The sequence below is a fragment of the Mustela lutreola genome, chromosome 9 (assembly GCF_030435805.1).
Source record: "Mustela lutreola isolate mMusLut2 chromosome 9, mMusLut2.pri, whole genome shotgun sequence".
Classification (NCBI taxonomy): Eukaryota; Metazoa; Chordata; class Mammalia; order Carnivora; family Mustelidae; genus Mustela; species Mustela lutreola.
The window spans coordinates 20,317,354-20,343,120 of NC_081298.1; the positions used below are offsets into that span (position 1 = coordinate 20,317,354).

The 25,767-nt window shown below is 45.6% G+C and overlaps 1 protein-coding gene across 2 annotated transcripts in view; it reads right to left on the minus strand.

The window, feature by feature from the left end:
- The window catches only part of PPP1R16B (protein phosphatase 1 regulatory subunit 16B), an 89,874-nt gene that overhangs the window by 41,402 nt on the left and 22,705 nt on the right, over positions 1-25,767 (minus strand). For both annotated transcript variants that reach the window (XM_059133206.1, XM_059133208.1), the window contains exon 2: positions 21,435-21,795. In XM_059133206.1, the coding sequence (XP_058989189.1) occupies positions 21,435-21,684 (250 nt within the window). In that variant the 5' untranslated portion in view covers positions 21,685-21,795. The remainder of the gene's footprint in view (positions 1-21,434; positions 21,796-25,767) is intronic.

Here is a 25,767-nt window from a genome sequence, read left to right on the forward strand (position 1 = left end):
GTTAAAGATTACCAGCTCGAAGGCCCAGGGTGAGGGGCAGAGCTCAAACATAGCCTTCAACAGAAGCCATGAGCCATGGCCCAGATATATGTTGGGGATATCCTAACAGTCCTAAGGACTGTGTTTCTCAGGGGCTCGCTATGTGCCAGGATGTCTGCCCGTGCAAGTGACATACATTTCCTTATTTAAATCTTGAAGCATCCTGTCAGTGTCTCCAACGTACAGATGGTGAAACTGAGGCTCAGAGAGATGGACTGACTTGCTCAAGGCCATAGAAAAGTCAGATCTAGACCCCAGGCCTGGCTGACTGCCAAGCTCTTGCTCTAGACCACTTGCTAACCTGCTTCCTGACTATGGGAAAATCTCACACAGTGTACCCGCGATGGCCCACCAGGCTGCTGGGGCGTCACCGAGCCTTGGTTTCAGATGTGACTCAATCGCACTGGCCTATGAGCTCCCTGGGATCAGTGCTCAACACCATCCTGCCGCCAGAGCTGGCTGCCTGTGCCCTGTGGATACCCCGGGCTCCGGGGCCTGACCAGTGGGGTGAGTCTCCTGGATGAAGCTACAGGAGACTGGGATGAGTCAGGCCCCAGGAGGACAAGGAGAGCTTCATAAATCAAAGGAAGCTGGCTGAAGCTGGAACTCCCAGTGAAGGGGAACCTGAAACCCTGGGGGCAGTGGCTGCTGGCTGGCCAAGGCTCCATTTTGCTGGGGGTCTGCAAGCGGAGGGTGGGGCTGGCTCTCTGGACAAGCGGCGAGACGGAAAGAGGCCATTGGTGGAGGGCAAGTATGAGAGCGAGGACTGATGGAGAGGGCTGGGAGACCGGTCCAGGGAACTGAGCTGGACGGCAGGGTACTCTGACCAGGCGCTGCTGTGTTACAGTCCTCTCCTCTGTCTCTCCACAAAGCTGTCAGTGCAGTCTTCCCACTGAGGAAGCACAATTGTCTGGCTCTGCTCCAGGGCCCCAGCCCACCCAGATCCTGGAAGGTCCCTCGTGAGAGGGGTAAGGAAGTCCTTACAGGCTGAAGAAGCCCCATGACCCTCTCTGTCCCCCATACAGTCTAGCCTCTGATTGCTACAAAAGGGGGCAGCTTAGTGTGGAGATTAGGGCACAAGCCAGAATGTCTGAGCTCAGTTCCCAGGTCTGCCACTAATTCGCTGTGTGACTCTGGGCAAGTTACTTAACTTCTCTGTGCCTGTGTTTCACAACTGCAGAAACTGGGTAATCACAGAACCTCTCATAAGGTTGCCAGGAGGATTCAATGGGTGAATATGTATAGAGCACTTTAAATGTCTGGCACATAGCAAGTGCTAGCAAGCCGGATGCCACTTTAAGCAGTACGGACTATGAGTCAACAGCAACAGTGTATAAAAGCAAAGCTTCCTCACACTTTCTCCAAACCTAAGCAAACGCTGCTGACCAGGACCACCAGCACACAGTAGGGACTTCAAAAATTGTTGGCTGCTAGTGCAGAAGCCATCATCTGTTCAGCAAACCCCGCCTCCTCATCCTCCTGGGCACACAGCTAGAATCTCTGTCCCCATCTCCCTTGCAAAGGCGGGACCACAGTCTGGGTCCTGGTCAGTGGAAGGTGGGCAGGAGTGGCGTAGGTAGAACCATGTGGAACCCTCCCTTGCAATCCCTGCACACTCTCCACTGCTGGCCTGAATGGACAGGACCTGAGGAGTCTAGAGCTGTACTGCCCAGTATGGTGGCTACAAGCTATACGTGGGCACGGACACTTGACATGTGTCCAGTCTGAACTGACATACAAATGTGTCAACACACACTGGAGTTCAAAGGCTTCTATTAAAAGACCTCAGAATGTCATTAAGAAGTTTTTACACTGACTGCATGTTGAAATAATATTTTGCATACACTGAGTTGAATAAAATATACCTTTAAATTTATTAATAATTTACTCAAAGTAATTCCACTGGTTGATTTTCACCTTTTTGAATGTACTACTAGCACATTAAAAATGTCATATGGGACTTGCATTATATTTCTATTGGATGATGTAGATGAAGGGCACAGAAGCACAGATGGAAGGAGCCTGGGTACAGGGTCCCCGCGTGGAGGAGTCACCTGAGGGGACCTCTCAGAGTTACACAACCATCACCACAATCTATTTTAGAACATTTCAGCACCCCAAAAAGAAACCTGGTGCCCATTAGCAGTCATGCCTTATTCTCTACCTGGCCCTCCAGCCCTAGGTAACCCATAAACACCCATGTTGGACGGTTATATGAGCAAGAGATAAACTTCAAAATGTCAGAGCAGTTAGTGCTTTATTATAGATTAAAGATGGCCACAAATTATGACCCTCGAACTCCTGCCATCGAGACATGGGGTCTTCACCCCTTCTCCTCAAAACTAAGTGGGCTTTGTAATTCTTCCAGGACTCAAGATATGGGCAGCTTTGACTTCCTGGATCTTGACACATGTGCTCTGGGAGCCCTGTGCTACCACATAAGTCTGACTGTGCCAGGGCCGCCATGTTGGACAGGCCACGTGGAGAGAGAGCTGCCGAGCCAGCTCCCAGGTGCCCCAGCCCCTACTATGTACATCATCCTAGCTAAGGCCCCAGCACAGATGAAATTTCTCTGCTGTTGTCTATCTGAATTCCTGACCCGTGGGAGGAATTTTATTATTTTAATGATTAATAAAATTTTGTTTTTTAATAATAAAATGGCGGGTTTTTTTTTTTAAAGATTTTATTTATTTATCAGAGAGAGAGAGGGGGAGAGAGCAAGCACAGGCAGGCAGAATGGCAGGCAGAAGCAGAGGGAGAAGCAGGCTCCCTGTCGAGCAAGGAGCCCGATGTGGGACTCGATCCCAGGACGCTGGGATCATGACCTGAGCTGAAGGCAGCTGCTTAACCAACTGAGCCACCCAGGCGTCCCATAATGGCAGTTGTTTTAAACCACTAAATTTTGGGGTGGTTTTTTTACATGGCAATAGAGAATGAGGGTCCCTCCCTGGTAATAGAACTCCCCTCCACATCTCTACTTCCTTACACCTTTCTGGGTCACTTCAGGGATTTGGTCAACAGCTCACAGCCCTCTGCATGGTTCTGCAAACCCCAGTCACAGCCCCCTGCTCAAATCTGATGATGTAAAGAGGGTGGCAGCTAGCAGGCCCATTTCATTTACCCAGGAGATCAGTTTGATCCTTTCCTCTGCCTCCCTTTCTTTTCCTCTCTGCCAGAAGGTTCTCAAAGATCAGGATTCTCCGCCAAAAATGATCCATTCCAAGTCTGCCAGGATCTGGTGATCCAAGAGCTCTTCCAATCAACAACAGACTTGCCTTCAGTGTGGCCAGCTGCTGGGAAAACCCTCTTGGTGTTAAGCTGCCTTTGCGTCCTCCTTGGGGACTCCCTACCAGCTTCTCCAGACTGCAAGTCACCCCCCACAACAACAAGGAAGCTGGCCCTCTGGCCTGACAGCACAAAGGGCCTGCCGTGGACTGAACTCTATCCTCCGCAAATGTATATGTTGAAACCTGAAGCCCCAGTATGAATGTGTTTGGAGATGGTGCCTTTAGGAGGTCACTAGATTTAAATGAGATCATGAGGGTGGGGCCTTTGTAGTGGGGTTAGTGGCCTTATGAGAAGAGACACCAAAGGGTTTGGTCATTCTTTTTCTCTCTCCAATGGAAGGACACAGTGAGAAGGTGGCCATCCATAAACCAGGAGGGTGATTCTCACCAGAAACTGACTATGCTGGCTCCTTGATCTTGAACTTTCAGCCTCCAGAAAGGTGGGAAATACATTATTACTATTTAAGCCACCTGGTCTGTGGTGTTTTGCTACACTAGCCCAAGCCCAAGGCAGAGCCCTAGTACCTGGCTGAGGTCTCCAAGCCATGGCCACCCGGGAAAGATATGGGGGATTTTGGCACCCATTGGCTCTGCCCTGGGAGACACCTCGGTCAAGGCAGTAATCAGCTACTGAGTGCCATGAGTCAGAAGCTGTTTATTAGCCAGAGCACACCAAGACCAGAATATACTTGCCAAAAATGGAGTTTTAAGAAATCTACAGAGTTGTGTGGGCTTTATGAATATATTTTCAGCTGCAGAGACAAAGATGGTGTATTTGACATGTCCTCAAACCTACTTACCGATCTATCTGTATAAAATCCAACCCCCTCCCTTAATTAGAGCTTAACCTTAAGCTTCTTTTAGTGAAAAACAACTTACCAACCAAGAGCCTCTCCAGTGAATGGCTTATCTTGAAATCAGCAGCTTATTCAATAAGGCACCACGTCACCTATGACAACGAGACTGCACTGCTTTCACGAAATAAGAACAGTCAGGCTCTTCAGGACCCAAATGTAAATCTTCTTTGAATTAAAACAAGCTTCTGGAGCCTGAAGTTATTGCTATATAACATTTTGCAGCACCTAGTGTCAGAATATGTTTTTGAAAACGTAAGTGGGGCATGACCCTTGACACGGCATCTGTCCCAAGACAAGCTTGAAAAGACAGAAGAGAGAGGACGAACTACCCCAGCCCAGGAACTATTCATTCTATGGCTCAGCCTATGCAGATGATGGAAATTCACCATGGACTATAAATGTCTAAGTGCAAATGAGGTCTGATTGCCTGTGGTGGGTATACCCTGGGGAAGACTGGTTCTAAATTGTGACTTTATCTAACAGGCCTCATTGGGAATGGGTTTGGAGCACAGCTAACAGGCGGCTGCACCCACCCACGGTGCGGGGTGGGCGGGGGGCATGGGCACTTTGCTTGTTTCTCAGGCTCCTCACTCACACAGGATACTCTATCTGAGCCTTCACTTCGGGATCAGACCTTGCTAAGTGCTCAGGCTTTGGAAGAGGGAAAAATGCTCCATATGGATATATCCGTCATCGCTTCTCGGCCTTTTGGCTAAGATCAAGTGTGGATATAATCCGTGACTGGGATAAGGCTTAGAGTACAGACAGTGCTCACTTTGCTTTTCACCTGGACAAAGGACTAGAGCTTTCTAAGCCTCTGTTTATCCACCTGTAAAGTGGGGCTCTCAATAATACTTACTTTATGGAGTTGTCAAAAGGGTGAAATGAGACAATGCATGGAAAGACCTAACAGCACCGTGCCTGGCACATAGTGTCCAGTGAAAACTTGTAGACAGAACGATGAAGGTGATGAAGAGTCGGGGGGGGGGGGTTCAGATGTGGGGTCTGCTGGGACATCTAGCAGGCAACCTCACCCATCTTTTAAGGGGCTGAGAGAAGGAAGAGCTCCTCCCTAGAGGGAAGAAACTTGCCCAGCCACATTGCACTCATGCACCATGGCCACAATACCTGCCTTAATCCTAGAAAGCTTTCCCCCACTAGTCTGCAGCTGCCTAGATTCAAGATCACAGATACACACTTAGAGTTTCTTTTTTACCAGAAGATCTAAGAAAGAGGCAAAATGGAGGTGCTTGGAGCGGGGTACCATGACCCCTACTCCAGGTCTGGGACTCTTCTACTTCCCCACTGCAGTAAGTCCCACCTTGTACCTTACCTTCATTATCCAGTTACTTTTCTATTCTCCAGCTAGTCCTTCATTGTCCAGATACTCCCTCTCTCTAGCTAGTCTCTCACTGCCCAGCTAATCCCTCTTTCCAACTACTTTCCCATTACCTTAGCTGTTTCTTCACTATCTGACTCTGTGCCACCCACTCAGATGACCACTCATCGCCCAGCTACTCTGCCACTCCCCAGTTTCTCTAGCATCTTTGTGTTATCTAGAGTTCACACCAGTTTGGAACAATCAAGGGGATCTTGGCTTTAGTCAGGCCAAATCTGTCCTGGTCTCTCTCTCTCTCTCTCTCTCTCTCTCTCTCTATATATATATATATATATATATATATATATCTATATCTGCAGGAAATTACATCTTCCTGGACCAGGTAGCTGATGTTTAGAAATGGATTGTTTCCTGCTTATTATCTTTGAGGCCTTTGGTCTGGGCTACTGGAGCGGAAAGGCAAAGCCCACCCAGTACAGGGCACGGAACACTGGCAGGCAGAGCCAGGAGTTCCAGCCGCACAGGAGGACCCTGATGGGTTGGGTATCATGGCTCTGGAGTGGCTCTCCTGGTTGCAGATGTGATGCTAAGACTAGAGGCTCCTCCCCCTCATCAGGGTCCTGCCCATACCGTCCCTGCAGTTTGGGATGTTCTCTCCTAAAAGCCAGGAGAGCTTCATTATGGATCTGATTAAATCACAAGGAATCTCATCCCGGGCTTGCCAGAAAACAAGTTATTTTCAGCATCCGTGGGCAGCAAATGAAGAAGAAAGTCATGAGCCGGAAGGAATGACTATGTAGAAACCTTGCCCATTCAGAGGAAGGTTGGCCACCATGTCTCTTTGACAAAATGTTAGGTGCCAAGGAACATAGAAGTTTTGTGAAATAACTAGGGCATTACTCTTTAATGACAAGGAAATGGATCATATTAACTCCAAAAGGTTAGAGAAAACCACTTATAGAAGCTAATTAGGGTCTTTCCAAAGAGATGGGTTTATAGTTATAGATGGGTTTTGAACATTCAAATGGCTCAAGCCAAACAAAACATTTATTTGTGGCTGCCTTGAGAGATGACACACGGAAACCAGGAGATCCCAGGGACCTTGAGTTCTACAGTCTCAGTAAATAGTCTAAAAGAAGTTCATCAGGGGGCAGGCCCTTTCACTTTAGGGGTTCTATAAAGGCTCCCTTATGTAAGCAGGCTGTAAATGTTACATTTTGTGGGGTGCCAACCATTCATTTCCCACTGACTTGCAATGAAAATTGCTGTAAAATGTTTTCATTTTCATACTAAAGTGTAAATGACTACAATCAGGATCTTCTTATAAGAATGACTAATAGAAAGGCTGGCACTGAGTAAATGGAGATAGAGGAAATAGGGTAGTTATGGTAGTGGGGGTGAGTGGAAGAAGGATTAGAAAGAAAACAGAAGAGATGTTAACCTTGCTCCTGGCCCATCGTAACCAAGGTCAGTGGCAGAGGATAGTAATAACCACTTGGGCTATATCTGCTGGCCAGATTTTATCTCTACGAATCGTCACTGCTCCCACGCACGCAGTCACTATTCTTTCCACTTTACAGATGAGGAATCTAAGCACAAAGAAATTAAGTCATTCACCCAAGGGCACAAAATGGAGATTAAAACTTAGTTTTGCCTGACTCCATGCTAACTCTCAAGGTCTATCACCTCTCTGCAAAACTTCCCAACCTTTCTACCAACAGCCCCCTTTGATTCCATTTTCCCTATGCCATCCATGTTTTGGAAGATTTTATCTATTGAACACACTGCATTTGTGAACTAATAATTCGTTCCATCTGGCTGATGATTATTTTTCTGTTCCTGCTTCTGTTTCAACATTGATCCAGACTTTAACCCCAATTACTGAGGGTTCAACATAATATTATGAAATCACATAAATCACTGTCATGGCTATGCAGTTAATAAGCACTAAAATTAAATAAGCATAAGAACCATCCCCCCTGTGCTGAATTCTGACGGCCACATGGTTTTGGAGTCAATGCAAATCACATACTTGGCACGCTCAACCCAGGGTCTGGGGTCCCACAGGGTTTGGCCCACCTGGAACAATCCCAGATATTGCAGGTATATCAACGGCCAATCACAGCATTTGACCAAAACAATATGCCTAGGGTTATCACACTGGGTTGCCAGAATTCTGGTCTAGAGCAAAGCGAAGTCTAAAGTGTGTGCTAGAGGGCAACAGTAAGAGACCCACTGCATCAGGTGCATGGGTACAGAGAGGCGCGTATGGGCTTCTCCTGCATTGACACTGAAGGCTGACCATGTGACTGACTTTGGCCAATGAGACATCAGCAAACATGATGCAGGCAGATAACATGCTTGAGCACGGGAGCTTGCCTTCTTAGAACCCTGAGTCCACCATGATGCAGGAAGCCTGGCACAAAAGACCACTTGAAGAGAGAATCCCAGCCATCCCAGCTTTCAAACCCAGACACTGGCTGACCCAGCAAATAACCACAAGCTCATATTGAGCCCTGGTAGGACCGGCAGAAGTGCCCAGCCAATCCAAAGGAACATTGAGAAGTAAGTGGTTTGAGCCACTAAGCGTTTCAGGGTGGTCTCTTTTGCAACAACGGATAGCCAATCCAGCCCAGTTCTTAAGGATGACTCACCTGGAGAATTGCCACTACTACCTTTGTGGCACCCAGGGAATTGGGGATCCTTATGCCAAAAGCCTGTGACCTCAGGTTTCTTCTGAAGGTCTGGGAACTCTGACTCCTCCACCAAGATTTGGGCTTCATTTAGTTTTTCATGTGTAAAGGATTAAGATACCACTTCCCTCTCCCTGACATAGCAGACTTCATATCTCTTCTCTTAGTTTTCACCTCTGTTCTGGACACAACTGCCTCCACCAAGTGGCAGACAGAGGATGGGGTGGTGGGGTCAGCTCTGTTTGTTGGGACAAACACAGGATGGATAGATGTACTAGACAATTTAATACTTTGAGCAGATTCTGGAATATTCTTCTATTTGCTAAACCCCAGGCTTTCTCCACAGGGTTAGTTAATGAGTTTGGCCTCAGTGATTGTTTTAGAAGAGCTTATGGTACATTCATTGAAAGAGCCTCTAAGTTCCTCTGACATAAATACTGACCATCTTCTCGCTCCATTATAAAGGACACAGTGGTTCCTAGAAGCCAAGCAAGAATAAGTCATGCCCCAAAATATCTCATCTATCTCCTCAACAAGGTCACTAGACTGAGAAATATTAAAGCTAGGGACTGTCAGGACTCCAGTGAGCATTTGACAAGCTTCTCACATATCTCCTCACATAGGGAAGGGAAATGCTGGCTGTATGTCATGGTGTTTGGGTTTGAAGAGGTTCCAGGAGAGTTCCAGTTGGCTGAGTCTCCCAGGATGGCATCTCATTGGTGACTGACCATGGTTTGACCATGATTTATCTATGATTGACCATGATTTATCTACCACAAGTAGTTTCTTCAACCCAGAGTAGTTCCATACAATCTGAGCCTAGGAGGCTGCTGAATAAAACCACAACACAGTCTCACCTCAGAAAAGGAATTGTCTTGTACACCAGACATTCACTTAAGCATGGCCAACTTGTTCTGTGCTTATAGGCAGACCTGGCTGGGAAGCCAAGTTATAGTCAGAAGATTGCAAGGAGGTACATAAACATCAAGTAGTCATCACATGAGCAGCATTAGGTCAAGATGGCTTGAAGTCTCTTTTTCCATAACACAATGCTCTTAGGAAAGGGACAGTCAACTTCAAAGTTGTTGATCACCAGGTCACATGTCTCCCCTGGACAGTATTTAGATGGTCTCCCTCATCAATGACCTCTTAGCCTCCTTTTTCGAGGGAACTGTTCTTGACAAGGTTTTCTTTATATAACATTATCCACTCATCAGCATATTAATACTGTGTTCTCTTCAAACTGCCTTTCTAGGCTGTGAGCTTCCTTATGGTCTGAGCCAGTCTCCTGCTCACTACTGAGCTACTGGTGCTGGTCTGAAGATGTCCAGACTGTGTTCCATGTCTGGGCATGAAATTCTACTCTGATCCCTTACATGTTTTGTTATTTAATCCTCAGATAGAAAACTTCTTCCAAGTTTATGTAGGACAGGAAGGCTCTTTTTTTATAGGAAATTCTTGCTGTTGTCTCCACATACCAACTATAAAAACAGTATAGCTAAATTCCTTTCAGTTGAACAACTATCCCTAATGAGTAATGACTGACTGGATACAGTAACACAGAGGAGGTCCCTGGGGTTGTCCCCTAGGGTCTGTCTTTGGCCAATGCCTGTTCAAGAATTTTATTAGGGATCTGGATAGTGTCCAGGATCGTGTTGTCTGATACTCTGCCTCTAGCCTAACCACAGGTGACTGCTTAAATGATTTTATATTAAATAAAAGCAAAACTTGAGCTCCTTAGTCTCCTAGTCACATTTTAAATGCTCAAGAACCATATATGACTAGCAGATACCATAATGGACAGGGCATTTCCATCATCAGAAAAAGTTCAACTGAAGAACTCTGCAGTAGAAGACAAATGCCAGTTACATCTGTGAATGGCGTGGAATAGAAGCTGCTGATGAATATTTTATCTGAGATGCACATATTTCTTTATGGCCTGCCCATCATCCATTTTCCATCCTTCTGGGAACCGCACCCCAATTTCTCTTGGGGCAGGTACAACGTATCTCCAAGTGTCAGCTCATGCGTTCTGGGAGGAGCTGACTTCAGGGGTGGGCATATGCCTCAGATCAGACCAATCATAGCATTGCATCCCTGCCCCAGCCCCTGTGATTGGCTCGGAGGTAGACATCTTAGACAATGAGATTCAATTCTGGCATGCGCTCAACCTAGAAAACTGTTAGAAAGAGAAATTAGGGACGCCTGGGTGGCTCAGTGGGTTAAGCCGCTGCCTTCGGCTCAGGTCATGATCTCAGGGTCCTGGGATCGAGTCCCGCATCGGGCTCTCTGCTCAGCCAGGAGCCTGCTTCCCTCTCTCTCTGCCTGCCTCTCCGACTGCTTGTGATTTCTCTCTGTCAAATAAATAAATAAAAAATCTTAAAAAAAAAAAAAAAAAAAGAAAGAGAAATTATTCCTAATGCAGTTACTGAAAGTATAGAATATACACTTTGAGCTGCTAACAGTGATCATAGATACTTTGGTAGCCTTGAATCCGCATGGGCTTCAGTTGGTTTAAGTTGGGTTCCTATTACTGCTAACACAGGAATCTTAATATATTATTCAGAGTCCAAATTATTTGAGCAGGTAGATAATAGACTCAAATTCAACAAGATCAATTTAGGGTCTCGACTTCAGGGCTGAAAATCACCTGTGTGTCCAGGATGGCTTCTGGGATGCTGGTAATATACTGGTTACAGAGGGTGAGTACTGGGTCACAGAGGCACCCATGACATGTGAAAGTGGAACCCATTTTGCCCTTTTCTGTTTGAAGAACATACTTCAACAGATAGTTGGTTTTTTAAAAATCATTTGCGTAAGAACAGGTTGGGGAAGATGTAAGTTCACTAATGGACATCCACTTGGGGGTTTCAGTTTCTTATAAACTCCAGATGAGTCAATAGTGGCAGCCCAAAAAGCCAATGGAAAATTTGAGCCATACTAACAGATAAACTCAACCAGAGTGAGGAAACTGAGAGTTCCATTCACGCTGGGGGAGCCAGATCAGGCTTTGGGAAAGTTATAGACAAAGGAGAGTATGTTCACGAATCTCAAGCCACATCCTATAAAAGTCAGCAAAAGGAACAGGAGTTCTTGGCCTAGAGAGAAAGAGTGGGAAGATAGGTTATAGGCATGACAGCCTCACTGAACATCAGAATGAGCAGACCACCTTATCATCTGCAAATGTCATTTTCTACACAAAGGCCCCCAAAAAACTACTGAAAAAATGAGAGTAAAATATCTTTCTACAAAATCAATATATAAGAACTCAAAGCCTTCCTTTCAAGAAATAAACAGGACGTGTATGGTAAAAAAAAACAAAAACAAAAACAAACGAACACACAAGGACAACAATAACAACAACAAAAACCCTGTAGCTTTCCTGAAAGACTTAAAGGAATAGCTGCCCACTGGAGACATGTGCCATCTGCCTGCTTAGAAAAACTCATGACAAGGATATACAGTGAGCCCCAATTCATTTTTTAAATTGTGGTAAAATATAGAGAAGATACAAGTTATCATATTAACCACTTTTTACTGTACAGTTGAGTGCCATTAATTACATTCCCATTGTTGTGTGACCCTCACCAGCATCCATCTCCAACTCTTCTCGTCTTTCCAAATGGAATCTCCATCCCCATTAGACAATAACTTCCCCTTGTCTCCTCCCTTGGTCCCTGGCTAAATTTTGGGAGGTCATTTTTGTTTTTTCATTTTTTTTATTATGGTAAAATATGCATAAAATTTACCACCTTAATCGTTTTTAAGAGTACAGTTCAGTGGTATCAAATTATTATTATTATATATAATATATAAATATCTATATGATAATCTAATAATGTTATGAATATTATTATATTCATAATGCTGTGTGCTGTGCAGCCATCATTGCCATGTATCTCCAGAATTCCTTTCATCTTATAAAACCAATACTCTATACCCATTTACAACATTAATCAATTTTGGAGGACTCTATTTTTGAGCTCTGGAGGGAAAACCTGACCAAAAGTGCTTATATGTTACGTGAACAGCTGAAAATAACCAAGAACATTTTGCGAAAGAAGAGCAATTTAAGGACTCGTTCTCTAATACACTAAGCCACATTAGAAAGCTGGGATCAAAACAGTGTGTAACTGGCACAGAAACAGATTGTTAGAACAAAATGAACAGCTCAGAAATTTACCCTTTGTCACAGATGAGGCTCAGGAGGATGAGCGTGGCCTCGCAAATTCACAGGGAAGGGAAGGAAGCTGGACAATTGAAAATGCTTCTGAACAAAATGGAGATAGATTTGCATGGACTACTTCACACTAAAATGAATTCCAGAAGAATTACATGTTTACTTTATTTACATAAGGCCACAAAAATCTAGAAAAAGCATGCAGGTTAACATACATCACTGGGGGGGGGGGGGTCTCTGGGTGGCTCAGTGGGTTAAAGCCTCTGCCTTCGGCTCAGGTCATGATCTCAGGGTCCGCGGATGGAGCCCCGTTTCGGCCTCTCTGCTCAGCAGGGAGCCTGCTTCCCTCTCTCTCCTCTCTCTCTCTGCCTGCCTCTCTGCCTACTTGTGATCTCATTCTATCAAATAATAAGTAAAATATTTTTTAAAAATACATCACTCGGTGAGGAAATGCTTTAGAGCAAGAGTCAGCAAACTTTTTCTGTAAAAGGCGAAAGTAAATATTTTCATCTTTATAGGTCATATGGTTTCTGTTGCAACAGCCTAACTGGGTCGCTGTAGTGTGAAGGCAGCCACAGACAATATGTAAATGATTAGGTGAAGCTGTATTCCAAATAAAACTTTATTTGCAAAACAGGTAGTGGCAAGATTTGGCCTCCAAACCACAGTTTTAGAGGGTTAAAAGCCCTGTTTTAGAGGGATGAGAGCAAAGAACAAAATCATGAAGAGGAGAAAGAAGCAAATATCATTAGATTAAACTACATAAAAATGATCTGGCAAAATGGTAAAGCAAACACACACATACACACATGTGCACACACACGCACACACACAGTCAGCAGAAAGCATGTGCACCGTACATGACAACAACTCACATCCTGCCCTCCATTTTCATGCACTCTCTGTCTCTTCTCTGTCTGACACAAACATTACCCAATCGTTGAAATCAATAAAGAAAAGAAACTAGTAGAAAAAATGGAACCCAAAAATAGACAACTCAGAGAAATAAAGAAACGAATTCCCAGTAAGGTTATGAATAGGTGTTCAACCTTAAATTTCTCCGTTATGTGTAAATTAAGACCACAGGACTATCTTCCATATCTTGAATCTGTCAGCAACTTTGCGCTTTTCTGTGTCATCAAGCAGGGTCGATAAGCGAGGCGGAGGTGAGGCAGGCCTGGCACACAGGCTGTGGGGTGAGGTTTATGTGCAAACTGACCAATCAGCAATTTCTACCAAAGCCTTGCTTATGTTCATACCTCAAATCTCTGAGCCTCGAGAAGTCTACCCCAAGTAAATAACCAAACTTGTGGCCAAATACTTTACTTTTAGTCCACTGAGAATTACCATGGCATAACTTATAGTAGCAAAAATTGGAAACAACCTGAAAATCCAATCATAGGAGAGTGTTTACGTCAATCATGGTACTTTCAGACAGGAGACTAGGAAGCCGGCATTAACCCTCTCTTTTGCAAAGACGATATCAAGATGACATAAAACCGTCCACCTTTAAGCCACATCTGGCTCAGGAGACAGACTTTTCTTCTAAAAATGGTTTCCTCCCTGGACTTCTGAGATGCCATACCACCCTAGCTGTCTTTCTTCTACCCTGGCAGATGATTACTGGTCTCCTTTGTCCTCTTCTTCTTGGCTCAGCAAGGAGCTACCGAGGCATCCCCGGGATTTCTCTTGGTTTGTGTTTTTTGCTCCACATACCTTGCTATTACTACACAAGAGAAGCCTGACGGCTGTCCCAGGTCTAAAATGAAGTGTTATCTCATTGTGGCTTTGATCTGCATTTTCCTAATGATTAGTGATGTGGAGCATCTTTTCATAGACCTGTTGGCCATCTGTGTGTCTTCTTTGGGAAAAAGTCTATTCAGATGCCTTGCCCATTTTTAATTGGATTATTTGTTTTTTTGCTATTGAGTTGTATAAGTTCCTTATATTTTTTGTATATTAACCCCTTATCTGATATATAGTTTGTGAACACTTTCTCCTATTCTGTAGTTTGCTTCTCCTTTTACTGATTTTTTTTTTCTGTGCAGAAGCTTTTGGGTTTGATATAGTCCCACCTGTTAATTTTTTCCTTTTGTTACTTGTACTTTTGGTGTAATATCCAAAAAAAAAAAAAGTGAGCTAATGTTTTCTAACAGATAATACTTTAAAAAAAAAAAAAGAAAGTAGGTATGGGTAAAAGAAACTTTTAAAATGCAAGACCACCAATGGATTTTAATGTAACAAAGTAAGAAAATCTAAAAATTGATACCGTTTCAGGTTCCACATTGAGATTAACCTTCAAGAAGCGACCACCTATTGAATTTGGTTGCAATATCAAGGAATATCCACAATGATCTGAAAAGGCAACTAAGAGATTCCTCTCTTTTCCAATGGCATATCTGTGTGAGATTTTTCTTCATTTATTTTAACCAAAATAACATATCACAACATATTGAATGAGGAAGCAGATGAGAGAATTCAGCCATCTCTTTTAAAGTCAGACCTTAACAAAGATTTGCAAAAGTATAAAACAAGGCTACTCTATATTTTTTTGTCTTGAAAAATATTAGTATTTTTCATAAAAATATTTATGTTCACAGGTGTGGTAGTTCTAGAACATGCCCACAAATTCTTGCTTCAAGAGGTGAGTCTAATCCCTCTCCCCTTGAGTGGGAGCTAGACTCTGTGAATCGTTTCTAATGAACAGAATACGGCAGAAGTGATGATATGTGATTTAAAAGCATAGGTCATAAAAAGCAGTGTGATTTCCTCCTCACTCGAACTCTTGGATCACTCGCTCGGAAGAAAGCTAGCAACCATGTTCAGGAGACACTCATCCGGCCCTATGAAGAGGTTCATGTGGCAAGAACCTGAGGCCTCCCGCCAAGAGCCTCGTGAATGTGCCATCTCGGAGGCAGAGTCTCCAGCCCCGTTAAAGTCTGAGGTGATTTTTGCAACCTTATAAGAGATCCTGCGCTAGAGCCACCCAGGCCACGTTGCCCCTGGACTCTTGATCTACAGAAGCTGTGTAAAACAGGAAATGTTTATTGTTTTGAGGGACTCAATGTTGAGCAACTCTGCTATGCAGGAGTAGATAACTAGTACAACAGATAATGGCTTTATTTTTATGTTTTAATGAGTACATATTTGTTTGAATTCCTCGGCCTTAATTTCCAATGTGATAAATATCAATACCGAGCCCAGTGAAACAAACTCTCTTAAGAGGACTCAGTTTCGGGGCACCTGGGTGGCTCAGTGGGTTAAGCCGCTGCCTTCGGCTCAGGTCATGATCTCAGGGTCCTGGGATCGAGTCCCGCATCAGGCTCTCTGCTCAGCAGGGAGCCTGCTTCCTTCTCTCTCTCTCTGCCTGCCTCTCAGTGTACTTGTAATTTCTCTCTGTCAAATAAATAAATAAAATCTTAAAAAAAAAAAAAAAAAAAAAGAGGACTCAGTTTCTAACCATCTAAAGGGGCCCAGAGACCAAAAAGGTTGAGGACTGATGCCCTAAGCTCTTTAGACATGACCCCTTTATTAAACTTTTCTGAAACTACCCCTTGTGAGGGCACCATTTCTTGCCTATCAGGACCCTGAGTAACATAACAATACCAAAACATTATCAGTAGTTGTTGCTGTTTACGTTGGGCATAGCTGTGATTTTGTTTTCTTAATGTTTTTTTCTTCCTGTACTTTAACAATTTTCTACAACAAGGATGAATGATTTTTATAATTAAGAGAAAAGAAACTTCCCTTTTCCAAATCACCAGAAGTGAAAGTCCCCAGCACCGGCTCTGCCAGCCACAGACCTCTGTTTCCTTTGGAGGGGCTGACGGTTTAAGCACGGCATACGCAGCCCAGGTGTGCGCCAGAGCACCTGCGAGCCGGGGAGAGGTCCGCTGGGTGCCTGGCGGGTGAGGGCCCAGTGGCCACCACTGCCACCCGCAGAGCCTCAGCCAGAATAGCTCTTTCACCCTTTTTACATATTGAGTTTCTGCATAATTTCACATAAAGAAAAGTTTCCACTGCTCAAAAAAAAAAAAAAAAAAAAAAAGTTTGAAAACCTTTACCGTGAGAATAACAGTTGAAGAGTTAAAATTAGGCTATAGAAGAAACACTCAAACTCTTTTTGGGAATGTGAACAGAGTTTCCATAAAGAAAATCCTGCAACATTCGGAGAGAAGAACAGGAACCTTAAACTTAACAAATGTTGGGTGGTTTCAACTGAGGCCGGCTCATGTGGCCAAGGAAAGAGGTTATAGTTTGGGATGAAGAGCTTATCCAGGGACCCCCACCACCATCGCTACCAGTGCCAAGGGCCCAAGAGGCTGGCAGGAGCAGCAGGGCCGTCGGGCCCCAAGAGACACAGGTCAGAACCACGAGTGAATGGCTCTCTCATTTCCTAGGGAAAATCCAGAGCACGAGGTGCCAGGTCTGCCTGGCAGTTAAAAGCACAGGCTTCAGAGATGTGGGTTTGAGTCCCTGGTCTGATGCCAAAAACTTGTGAGATCCTTGGCAGGTGACATTCTTCTTGGAGCTTTGATGTTCTCATCTGTCCAATGAGGTTTGAGAATGCAAAATGAGTCTGCCATTTTGGAAAACAGGTTTGCAGCTTCCCAAATGTTAAACCCAAATTTGCCATATGACCCAAAAATTCCAGTCCTAGGTAACCACCCCAGAGAAATGAAAAATACATCCACACAAAGACTTACACAAAAATGTTCTTAGCAGCATTATTCATCATTACCCCAAATGCAAACCACCCAAATGTGAATGGATAAATGAGATGTGGCATATCCGTACAATGGAACACTACAGCGCAATAAAAGAAATGAAACCCTGACACATGCCACAACCTGAACACACCTTGGAAACATTATCCTAAGTGAAAGAACCTGATCGCAAAAGCTCACATATTGGATGAGTCTCTATAAGTGGAACATTCCAGAAAAGGCAAGGATATAGAGGCAGAAAAGAGATTAGTGGCTGCAAAGGATTGGGGGCAGGGGTGGGAATCAGGAGTGACTACAAATGGGCACATGTTAAAAAATTGGGTTGCGGTGATGGGTGTGCCACTCTGTAAGCTTACCGAAAATCGCTGAATTGCACACTTAAAATCAGCAAATTTTGTGAAATGTCAATTAAACCTATTTCAATAGAGCTCTTTTCTAAAAAATGAGATTTGACTGCCCCCTCAGAAGGTCATCATGGGGATTAACTGAGATAACTTTTGATACAAAGTAAGCACTCAAGGGATGCCTGGGTGGCTCAGTGGGTTAAGCTGCTGCCTTCAGCTCAGGTCATGATCCCAGGATCCTGGGATCGAGTCCCATGTGGGGTTCCTTGCTCAGCAGGGAGCCTGCTTCTCTCTCTGCCTCTGCCTGCTTATGCTTTCTCTCTCTCTCTCTCTGACAAATAAATAAATACATAAAATCTTTAAAAAAAAAAAAGTAAGCACTCAATAAATAACAGTAACAATGATAATCAGTGTATACACTAGTACAGATTATATAATTGTCGACCATAGATAATGCAGAATAGCTACAATTTATAACACTAAAATTTACTCCTTAGCATACACTTCAACATCTATAAACTCATTTTAACCCCACGACAACTTTCTGAGGCAGCTGTATTCTATCATCCTCATTTTCACAGATGGGGAAACTGAGGCCCCAAGAAGTTTAGTAACTTTGCCGACATTGCACAGCTAGCGCGTGGCACAGCTGAGACTTGAATTCTGGAGAACTAGCCCTAGAGTCCACGTTCCTCGCCACAACACTGCACTGCCTCTCGGTAAACGTTAGCTGTGTACTGCATTTCTGCTCTAACTAGTGATGGGGTGGGGTGCAGAAAAGGCTCACAGACTGCTTCCCAAGAAGGTCACTCAAGACCCAACTCCTAGCGTTATAGGAATCAGGCAAAAGAGTGTTCCAGACAGAAGGAACTGCATATGCAAAGGCAGGGAGGTAAGAGAACGCAGGGAATATGAAAGGAGGCTGGAGTTGGAGACGGCTGGAACACAGGGCAGTGCTAGGCAGGGGGCACAAGAGAGTAGGGTTCAGGTAGGTCCAAGACCAAGAAGAAACCCCGGTGCCGGGACCTTAGCCGGAAGACAATGCAGAGCTGGAGGAGGAAGTATAGTGCATCCCTCTCCAGTGCTGCCTTTCTCTGGGTCGACTCACATTGCCCTGGCAAGTGGAGGAGGTTGACTCAGCCACTGCTGTGAGCTCAAGGGAGCGGGGGAGCCGCCACCCCCATTCCATCCCGCTGCGAGCTAACGCCCCTGCAGCCTCCCCAGCACCGGCTCCGCCAGCCACAGAAACTAACCGATGCCAGCTGGGAGCAGCGGGCTCTGTCATACTGCCAGGATGCTGAGCATAGCCCGGCCAGACTGCCTGCTGATGGGTACTGACGGAAGCTTCACACCCCAGCCCCAACCCAGCCACCTGTGGACTGCAGGGGGACCTCTCACCCCACCCTACGGCCCACCCCGGCACACAGTGCTCCGGCCCTCCACCCTCACTTGGCTGCCCAAGGCCAGGGACCGGCCCAAGGGGGCAGCACTTTTCTCATTCAAATTTAATGCACATACGCTTGCATCCAACTCTTCCATTTGCCCACATCTGTCCTCGATCAACATCTACCTGTGTGCACAAGAAGTCCACTTGAGCAAAAGCAAAACTGCTGGGAAAACCTCCATGCCCATCACTAAGGAACCAGTTCAAAACTTCTGGGGAAACCCTCTATGGAATACTATGCAGCAGTTAAAAAGAATAATACAGCTCTGTAAGTGCACGGTATTGGCATGAAAACACCTCCAAGGTATCTTGTTGGGTGGGGAAAAAAAAGAAAAAGAAAAGGAAAAGAATATTGCAGAGTAATGTCCAGTATGTCATCACTTACGCAAAAACAACACAAAACCAAAAAACTCCAACTAGACAAATACACAGGCAAGTAAAGAAAATGCCTAGAAGGAAACACATCAAACTAACAGAAAGAAGGGGTGGAGGGGGGAACTTTTTCCTCTGTACGCTTCTGTGCTTATTTTTACAAGAAAAACATGTTTGTGTATATTTGGGCTGTTAAAAACAAAGTATGTTAGAATGGTCACCACCCTGGTGCGGCCTTCAGGGTCACTTTTCAGCAAGCTGTCACATTTAGGGTCTTGTCTCATTCTTGTCACACACACACCCCACCCCTTGAGGACAAGGTTCAAAAGTCCATTTTACAGACTAAGAAGCTGTACCCAGAGCAGTGAAACCAGCCACTCAAGGTCACACACAAGGCCGAGGGGGCCTGCAGTCCTGGCCCCGGGCCTGGCGCTCCTCGCCCCCAGGCTATGTGGGAGGCTGGCAGGGTGCGGGGCCCACGCCAGGGCTGGGGAGGCACCGAAGTTCTGGAGCAGCTGTCAGCCAGCTCGCAGAGTCCCTTCAGGGAGCAGAACACGGCTTTGTCAGGGAAGGAGGGAGGAAAAGATGAGTGGCAAAGAAGAGCCGATGAACCGCCACCCACGACACAAATTAGACATCATTGATGTGCCGCCCACTGAGCGGGATGGGTCGGCCACGTCACCCAGCACCTCACGTGGGAAGGAGCCTCGCAGGGCCGGTCCCCCGAGCCCCACATTTCATGCCTCTCTCCCGGGGGCTGCTCACTCCAGGCTCTCAGCCGCGCTCCTTCCAGCTGAGTAGTTCTGGGAATGCTTCTGCTTGGTTCCCAGAGCACTGTGCAACCAGGACAGAAGGGAAATTGCACTTCTCAGAAGGTGCTAGAACCTGAGGAGCGATGTGCATAAAACCCAACACCCTCTAGGGCGGGAAATGCCATCCCTCCATCCATGACTGTCTTAGCGCTGCATGTCCACAGGGTGTGTGGAGGCAGGAGGCCAGAGGGACCCCGGAAACACGGCGAGCCGGGCCTTCCCCAGGGACAGCCAGAAAGGACTCCTATGCCGGAAGGAGACCGGAGGCTGCCGAGGGGAACACAGGACACACACACACAAACCTCAGCCATGCAATGACCCCTGTGAGCATCTTCAGAGAAGAGATCTGATTGGATCATGGCTCTTCCAATCATTCATATAACAGGAAACAAACCTACAAGGCCATGAGGCCAGGGACAAGAGCTTGGATCCCATGGTTTCTGGTCCCAGCTCTGCCACCTCAGTCAAGGTTCTGAACCTCTCTGGGTCTCAGTGTTCCCATCTGTAAAATGGGTGTTTGTTATACCTGCCTCTGGGGTATCATGATATATGGATCAGGGGACATATAATAACATAATTAAGTAAAATATAACCAGTACAGGGTATCCATAACATCTGGAAACGAATGCTATGAGTGTGTATTTGCATTTATGTTTTTTTATTAGTTTGCTTAATAGAGTGAAAATGTCCTAGATAACATTGTGTATATTCCTCTGTTTCCAGACTTCATGGGCACTCCACATATGAGCAGTTATATATATATATATATATATATATATATATATATATATACATGTAGATACAAATGTGATATTATACAAATGGTATATATACACAAATACGTATACAGACAGACATTCATTCTATAAATATAATGAAATAAAATACAGGAATCATACAATAAAATAAAACATACTCATACCCACTCACAGAGTACGACGGACCACACAAACCCAATAACTTAGCGGGATTCGCTAACCCAATGCTCACAGCAAACCCCTGAGGCGGATGCCAGTGTTGACCCCCGTGTTACAGAGGTGGACACTCAGGTGCAGGGAACCGAGGTGACTTGCCTCCCTGCCAGAGTCACGCCGGGGAAGATCGGACAAACCCTGTTTCAGAAGCGAGGGCACTCTGCGCGCGGGTCCGTGCCGTTAACCAAGGCCCTACACTGTCCAGGGCCGCAGCCGAGGCCCGGGAAAGCCCAGCAGCACGCGGAGCGCCCCTTGCAGACCCGACCAGCGCCCCCCACCGCACCCGCCGACCCCATCCCCACCCCCCACCCCCCGCCGGGGCAGGAGGCACCGGCCGGGAGCTGACCCGGGGCCAGAGGGGCCTACCTTCCTCGGCATCGTTCCTCAGGGAGGCCTCCAGCAGGGCCACGCTGGCCTCGAAGGACACCTTCTTCCGGCGGCCGCCCGTGCTGCGCTTCCGCTCGTGCTTGCGCTTCCGGTGCTGCAGGTCCTGCTCGTACTGCGCCCACTTCTTCAGCTGCTGCGCCCGGCGCTTCTGGGCGGCGCGCAGCCGCTCCAGCGTGGGCACCTTCTCCAGCAGCTGCAGCTCGGTCAGCAGGTCCACGTGGCTGGCCATGGCCTTGGCGCCTCCCCACACCCTGGCGGGGGAGGGGGTGGTGCTAGCGCGGGGCGCCGGGTGCCGGGGTGGCGCGGGGGCTCCTGCGGGGCTGGGGCCTCATGGTGGGGCCTGTGCGGGGAGAGAGAGACACAGATGGACACGCGGGTCAGGCGCGAAACTCCGATCTGAGGGTGGTACTCGCCCCGTGTGCCAAACACTTGCTTCTATTATATTTAAGTTGAGACGGAATTGACCTATAACATTGTGTAAGTCTAAGGCATACAAAGTGTTGATCTGATACATTTATCTATGGCAATAGGATTACCACTGCAGCCTTGGCTAACACCTTCATCATACCACAGAATTGTTAATTTGACGGGGAGGTTACATTGTTATTTCATATAAGGTCTTTATATTGTTGTAACATATAAGGGGCTTGTTATATTGTTATAACATATAAGGAATTTTTGTTTCTTTTAAAGGACTTAATACCATATCTTAAATTGCTCAGCATTCATTTATTATATGGTAAATATTGACAGATATCATCCACATAAATAAAAGCTCTTGGACATCCTTAATTTTAATAGTATAAAGGGGTCCTAAGACCAAGAACTTTGGTAATAGCTGAACTTTTAAGACCTAGAAAATGTGAGTTGAAATTTTCTTCTTTGGCTGACCTTAAAAAAGAATTTTTTTTTAATCACACTTTTTGCTCTCATGGACTCCTGAACAATATGAAGTCAACAAAATTTCAGTCTAATGCTAGCTGGTCCCTGTCTTCATTTAGCACCGACCCTATGGGCTCTCAGACACACCAGAAAAGAGTCCTGGAATGATCACTTGAACATATTTAAGCCTCTTTTCCCACCTATAAGATATTGTCTCCACCTCCCAGACTTGCTAGGAATAAAAAGAGCTGACCAAATAATGTTATACACCTAATAGCAGAGAGAAACAGCTTGGAGGGAAAAGAATAGGGACATGTAAACTCAGCCCATCTGGGACCCCACAGGCAAGGCTGGTGGAGAATTGCGGGGTGCTAGGCAAGAGAAAGACTGGCACAGGTCGGCATTTGGGTAATATGGAAATGCCTGCTGGTCCCCAGGGGTCAAGACAGCCCTGGGTTTCAAGAAGTGATCATTGATCTTCTAGGCTCCCTGCTTCACTCCTTCACTCCCTCCTTCACTCCCTGTCCTCCAGCGGCTAATGACCAGGATTCGGTGTGACCCGTGGGAGCACAGACTGGGTCAGATCGTTCTTCACATCCCTCCCAGCCCTGAGACTGGAGGGCAGACAAGCAAATGGGGAAGGGGTTGGCTTGGCCATGCTCAGAGGGCAAAGGTCCTCAGGGTCTGAGTGAACCTGACTTCAAAAGTTAATATAACCAAAGGCAAGGCTCAGCCAAAACAAGCCAGCCGCCTTTGGTTGCTTTTATTTAGTTTTGTTGTGGGTACCTTGTAATGCTTTTCAAATTAATTAATTACACGTTTTATATTGAGATCACTGCAGATCCACACGCAGTTGTAGCAAGTAATATGCAACTTTTACCTAGTTTGTCCCCAGGATAACATCCTGCAAAACTATAGTCAGTATCATAACCGAGAACCTGATATTGACACAACCTATCAATCTATTCAGAAGTCCCTGGTTTTACATGTACTCGTGTGTGTATGTGTGTGTGTGTATTATTTTAACACAATTTCATCATATGTGTAGGTTTGTGTGTCCACCACCACAGTCAAGATACAAACAGTTCCATCACACAAGGATTACCTAACGCCTTTCTCTCCAAGCACTCTTATCTTTGCCCTTGGCAATCAACTGATCCCCATCTCTAGAACTGTGTCACTTCAAAAATGTTGTATCAATAGAACCAGACAGCAGGTAACCGTTTGGGATTGACTTTTCCCACTCAGCATCATTCCCTTGAGATTCATTCAAATTGTTGTGTGTATCCATAGCCCATTCTTCTTTATTGCTGAGTAGTATTCCATTGTGTGAATGTACCACAGTTTGCTTAACCATTCACTCACCGCGGAATGTCTGAGCTGTTTCCAGTTTGGGGATCTTACCTTCATGGGCAGCTTTCCTGTGAACATAAGCTTTCACTTCTTTGGAGTAAATTCCCAAGAATACAACTGCTGGATCGTTTGGCAATTATTTGATTAGTTTTATAAAAAAACTGTCAAACTGTTTTCCAGGGTGACTGTACCATTTTTTGTTCTCGCCAGCAATGTATGAGTGATCTAGTTTCTCTGCCAGCAGTTGGTGGTGTCACTGTTTTTGCATTTTAGCCATTTAGACAGATATTTTGGTTGCCTTTTTTAAAAGTAAGGGGTTTGGAAAAGTTGAATTCCCAACCACATCATATCAGGACAGTCAGACCTCTGGGAGCTAGTGGATCACATATTTACTTCTACCCACTTCCTCAAGTGATCTAACATTTAACAAGCTCCTGCTCTGTGACAAGCCTGGATTCAGTGATGGATCAGAGACTAGCGCTCTGCCTCCTATGAATCCTCTATCTGTCGTCTACCAATGTATCTACAAATTCTTTTTCTCCTCTTGACAATCTAATGAGGTAGGTAGTATCATCATCCCCATTTCACAGAGAAGGAAATTGAGGCATGAAGGGATTAAGCAGTTTACCCAACATCATGTCATAGCCAGAAAATGGAAGGGTCAGTCTGCCTGAGGCGATGAGGAAAGCTCTCCAGAGCAAGGGACAACTGAATTGACTCTGAAACGATGAGTAGGCGTTTGCCAGATAAAAAGGACAGACACGGAATGAGAGCGAGCTTGCCAATGTTCAAAGGCAGGCTGAGGGGCTGATTACCATGAAGGAAATTCTAGGAACTGACACTCACAAACATGGCTTGAGAAGGATGGGGCCGCTCAGCCTAGAAAGAACAGAAGTCTTTGGAGCAGCAGTGAGCCGTCTGTGGCTAGGGGCCTGACTTAACCTGGAAGCACACTGGACCACATCATGTTTGCTTGCTTCATTGGTTGGGCTTTGGACCACACCATATTTTATAATACAGTTATGTATTGCTAACATTGAAAACTTGAAGCTTTGGGGTGCCCGGGTGGCTCAGTCGGTTAAGCGTCTGCCTTGGGCTCAGGTCATGATCCCAGGGTCCTGGGATGGAGTCCCGCACTGGGATACCTGCTCAGCAGGAACACTGCTTCTCCCTCTCCTGCTTCCACTGCTTGTGCACACTCACTCTCTCTCTCTCTCCCTGTCAAATAAATAAATAAATCTAAAAAACAAACAAATAAACAAAAATAAAAAATAACCTTGAAGCTTTGATATCCGATATTTGATATCAGATATTCAGGTTTTGAATCTTTGAAATCAGATTTTGAAATCAGGTTTTGAATCTTTGAAATCAGATATTCAGATTTTCCTAGACCATCTCAGCACCTGGCCATGCTGGGCTCCTGTGGCAACAATCTGCAGATATGAAGTAGGACTGTCCCGTTCAGGTGGGGACACCACTAGCACCACCACACACACCCCCTTTCCCTACCTGATGTCCTTCACTAATTGGCATCATTTGCTAGCTCCCGTGGTTGCCTGAGTTTGCAAGCCCTGTCTTAGGCAGAATGAGGCAGCAGTCTGCAAATATCCAGAAACAAAGAGAAGAGAGTCTATGCATCTCCACATTGAAGAATAGGACCCGGGTACAGGGTAGCAGGGCTGTGTACTTGAAAGACAGACACCTAGACTCCAGAGCAGTCCAGCAAGCAAGTCAGCAAGGTGCTTGTGGTCTCAGGAGGTGGCAGATTCTCCATCGCGCCCCAGAGAACCCCATTTCCACTTTTGTCAGATCGGCCTGAGTATTCCGTAAGATCGCACTGCGCCCTAACATTCTCTACACGGTTACTCCTTTTTGCACGGTTGAGTCTTTACTGACCACCTACCAGGTGGGAGGCACCAAAATCCTGCCAAGACTAAAGATAAGAAGCAGAATACCAGTCATTTACCCTGTTAATTAAAGCCCTTAATCCTTTTCTAAGGACACTCCAGCCATCATCTCAGCCAAGTGTGGAAAGAGAATTCCCTCCAAGGGAATTTTCAAAAGTATGCAACAAGAT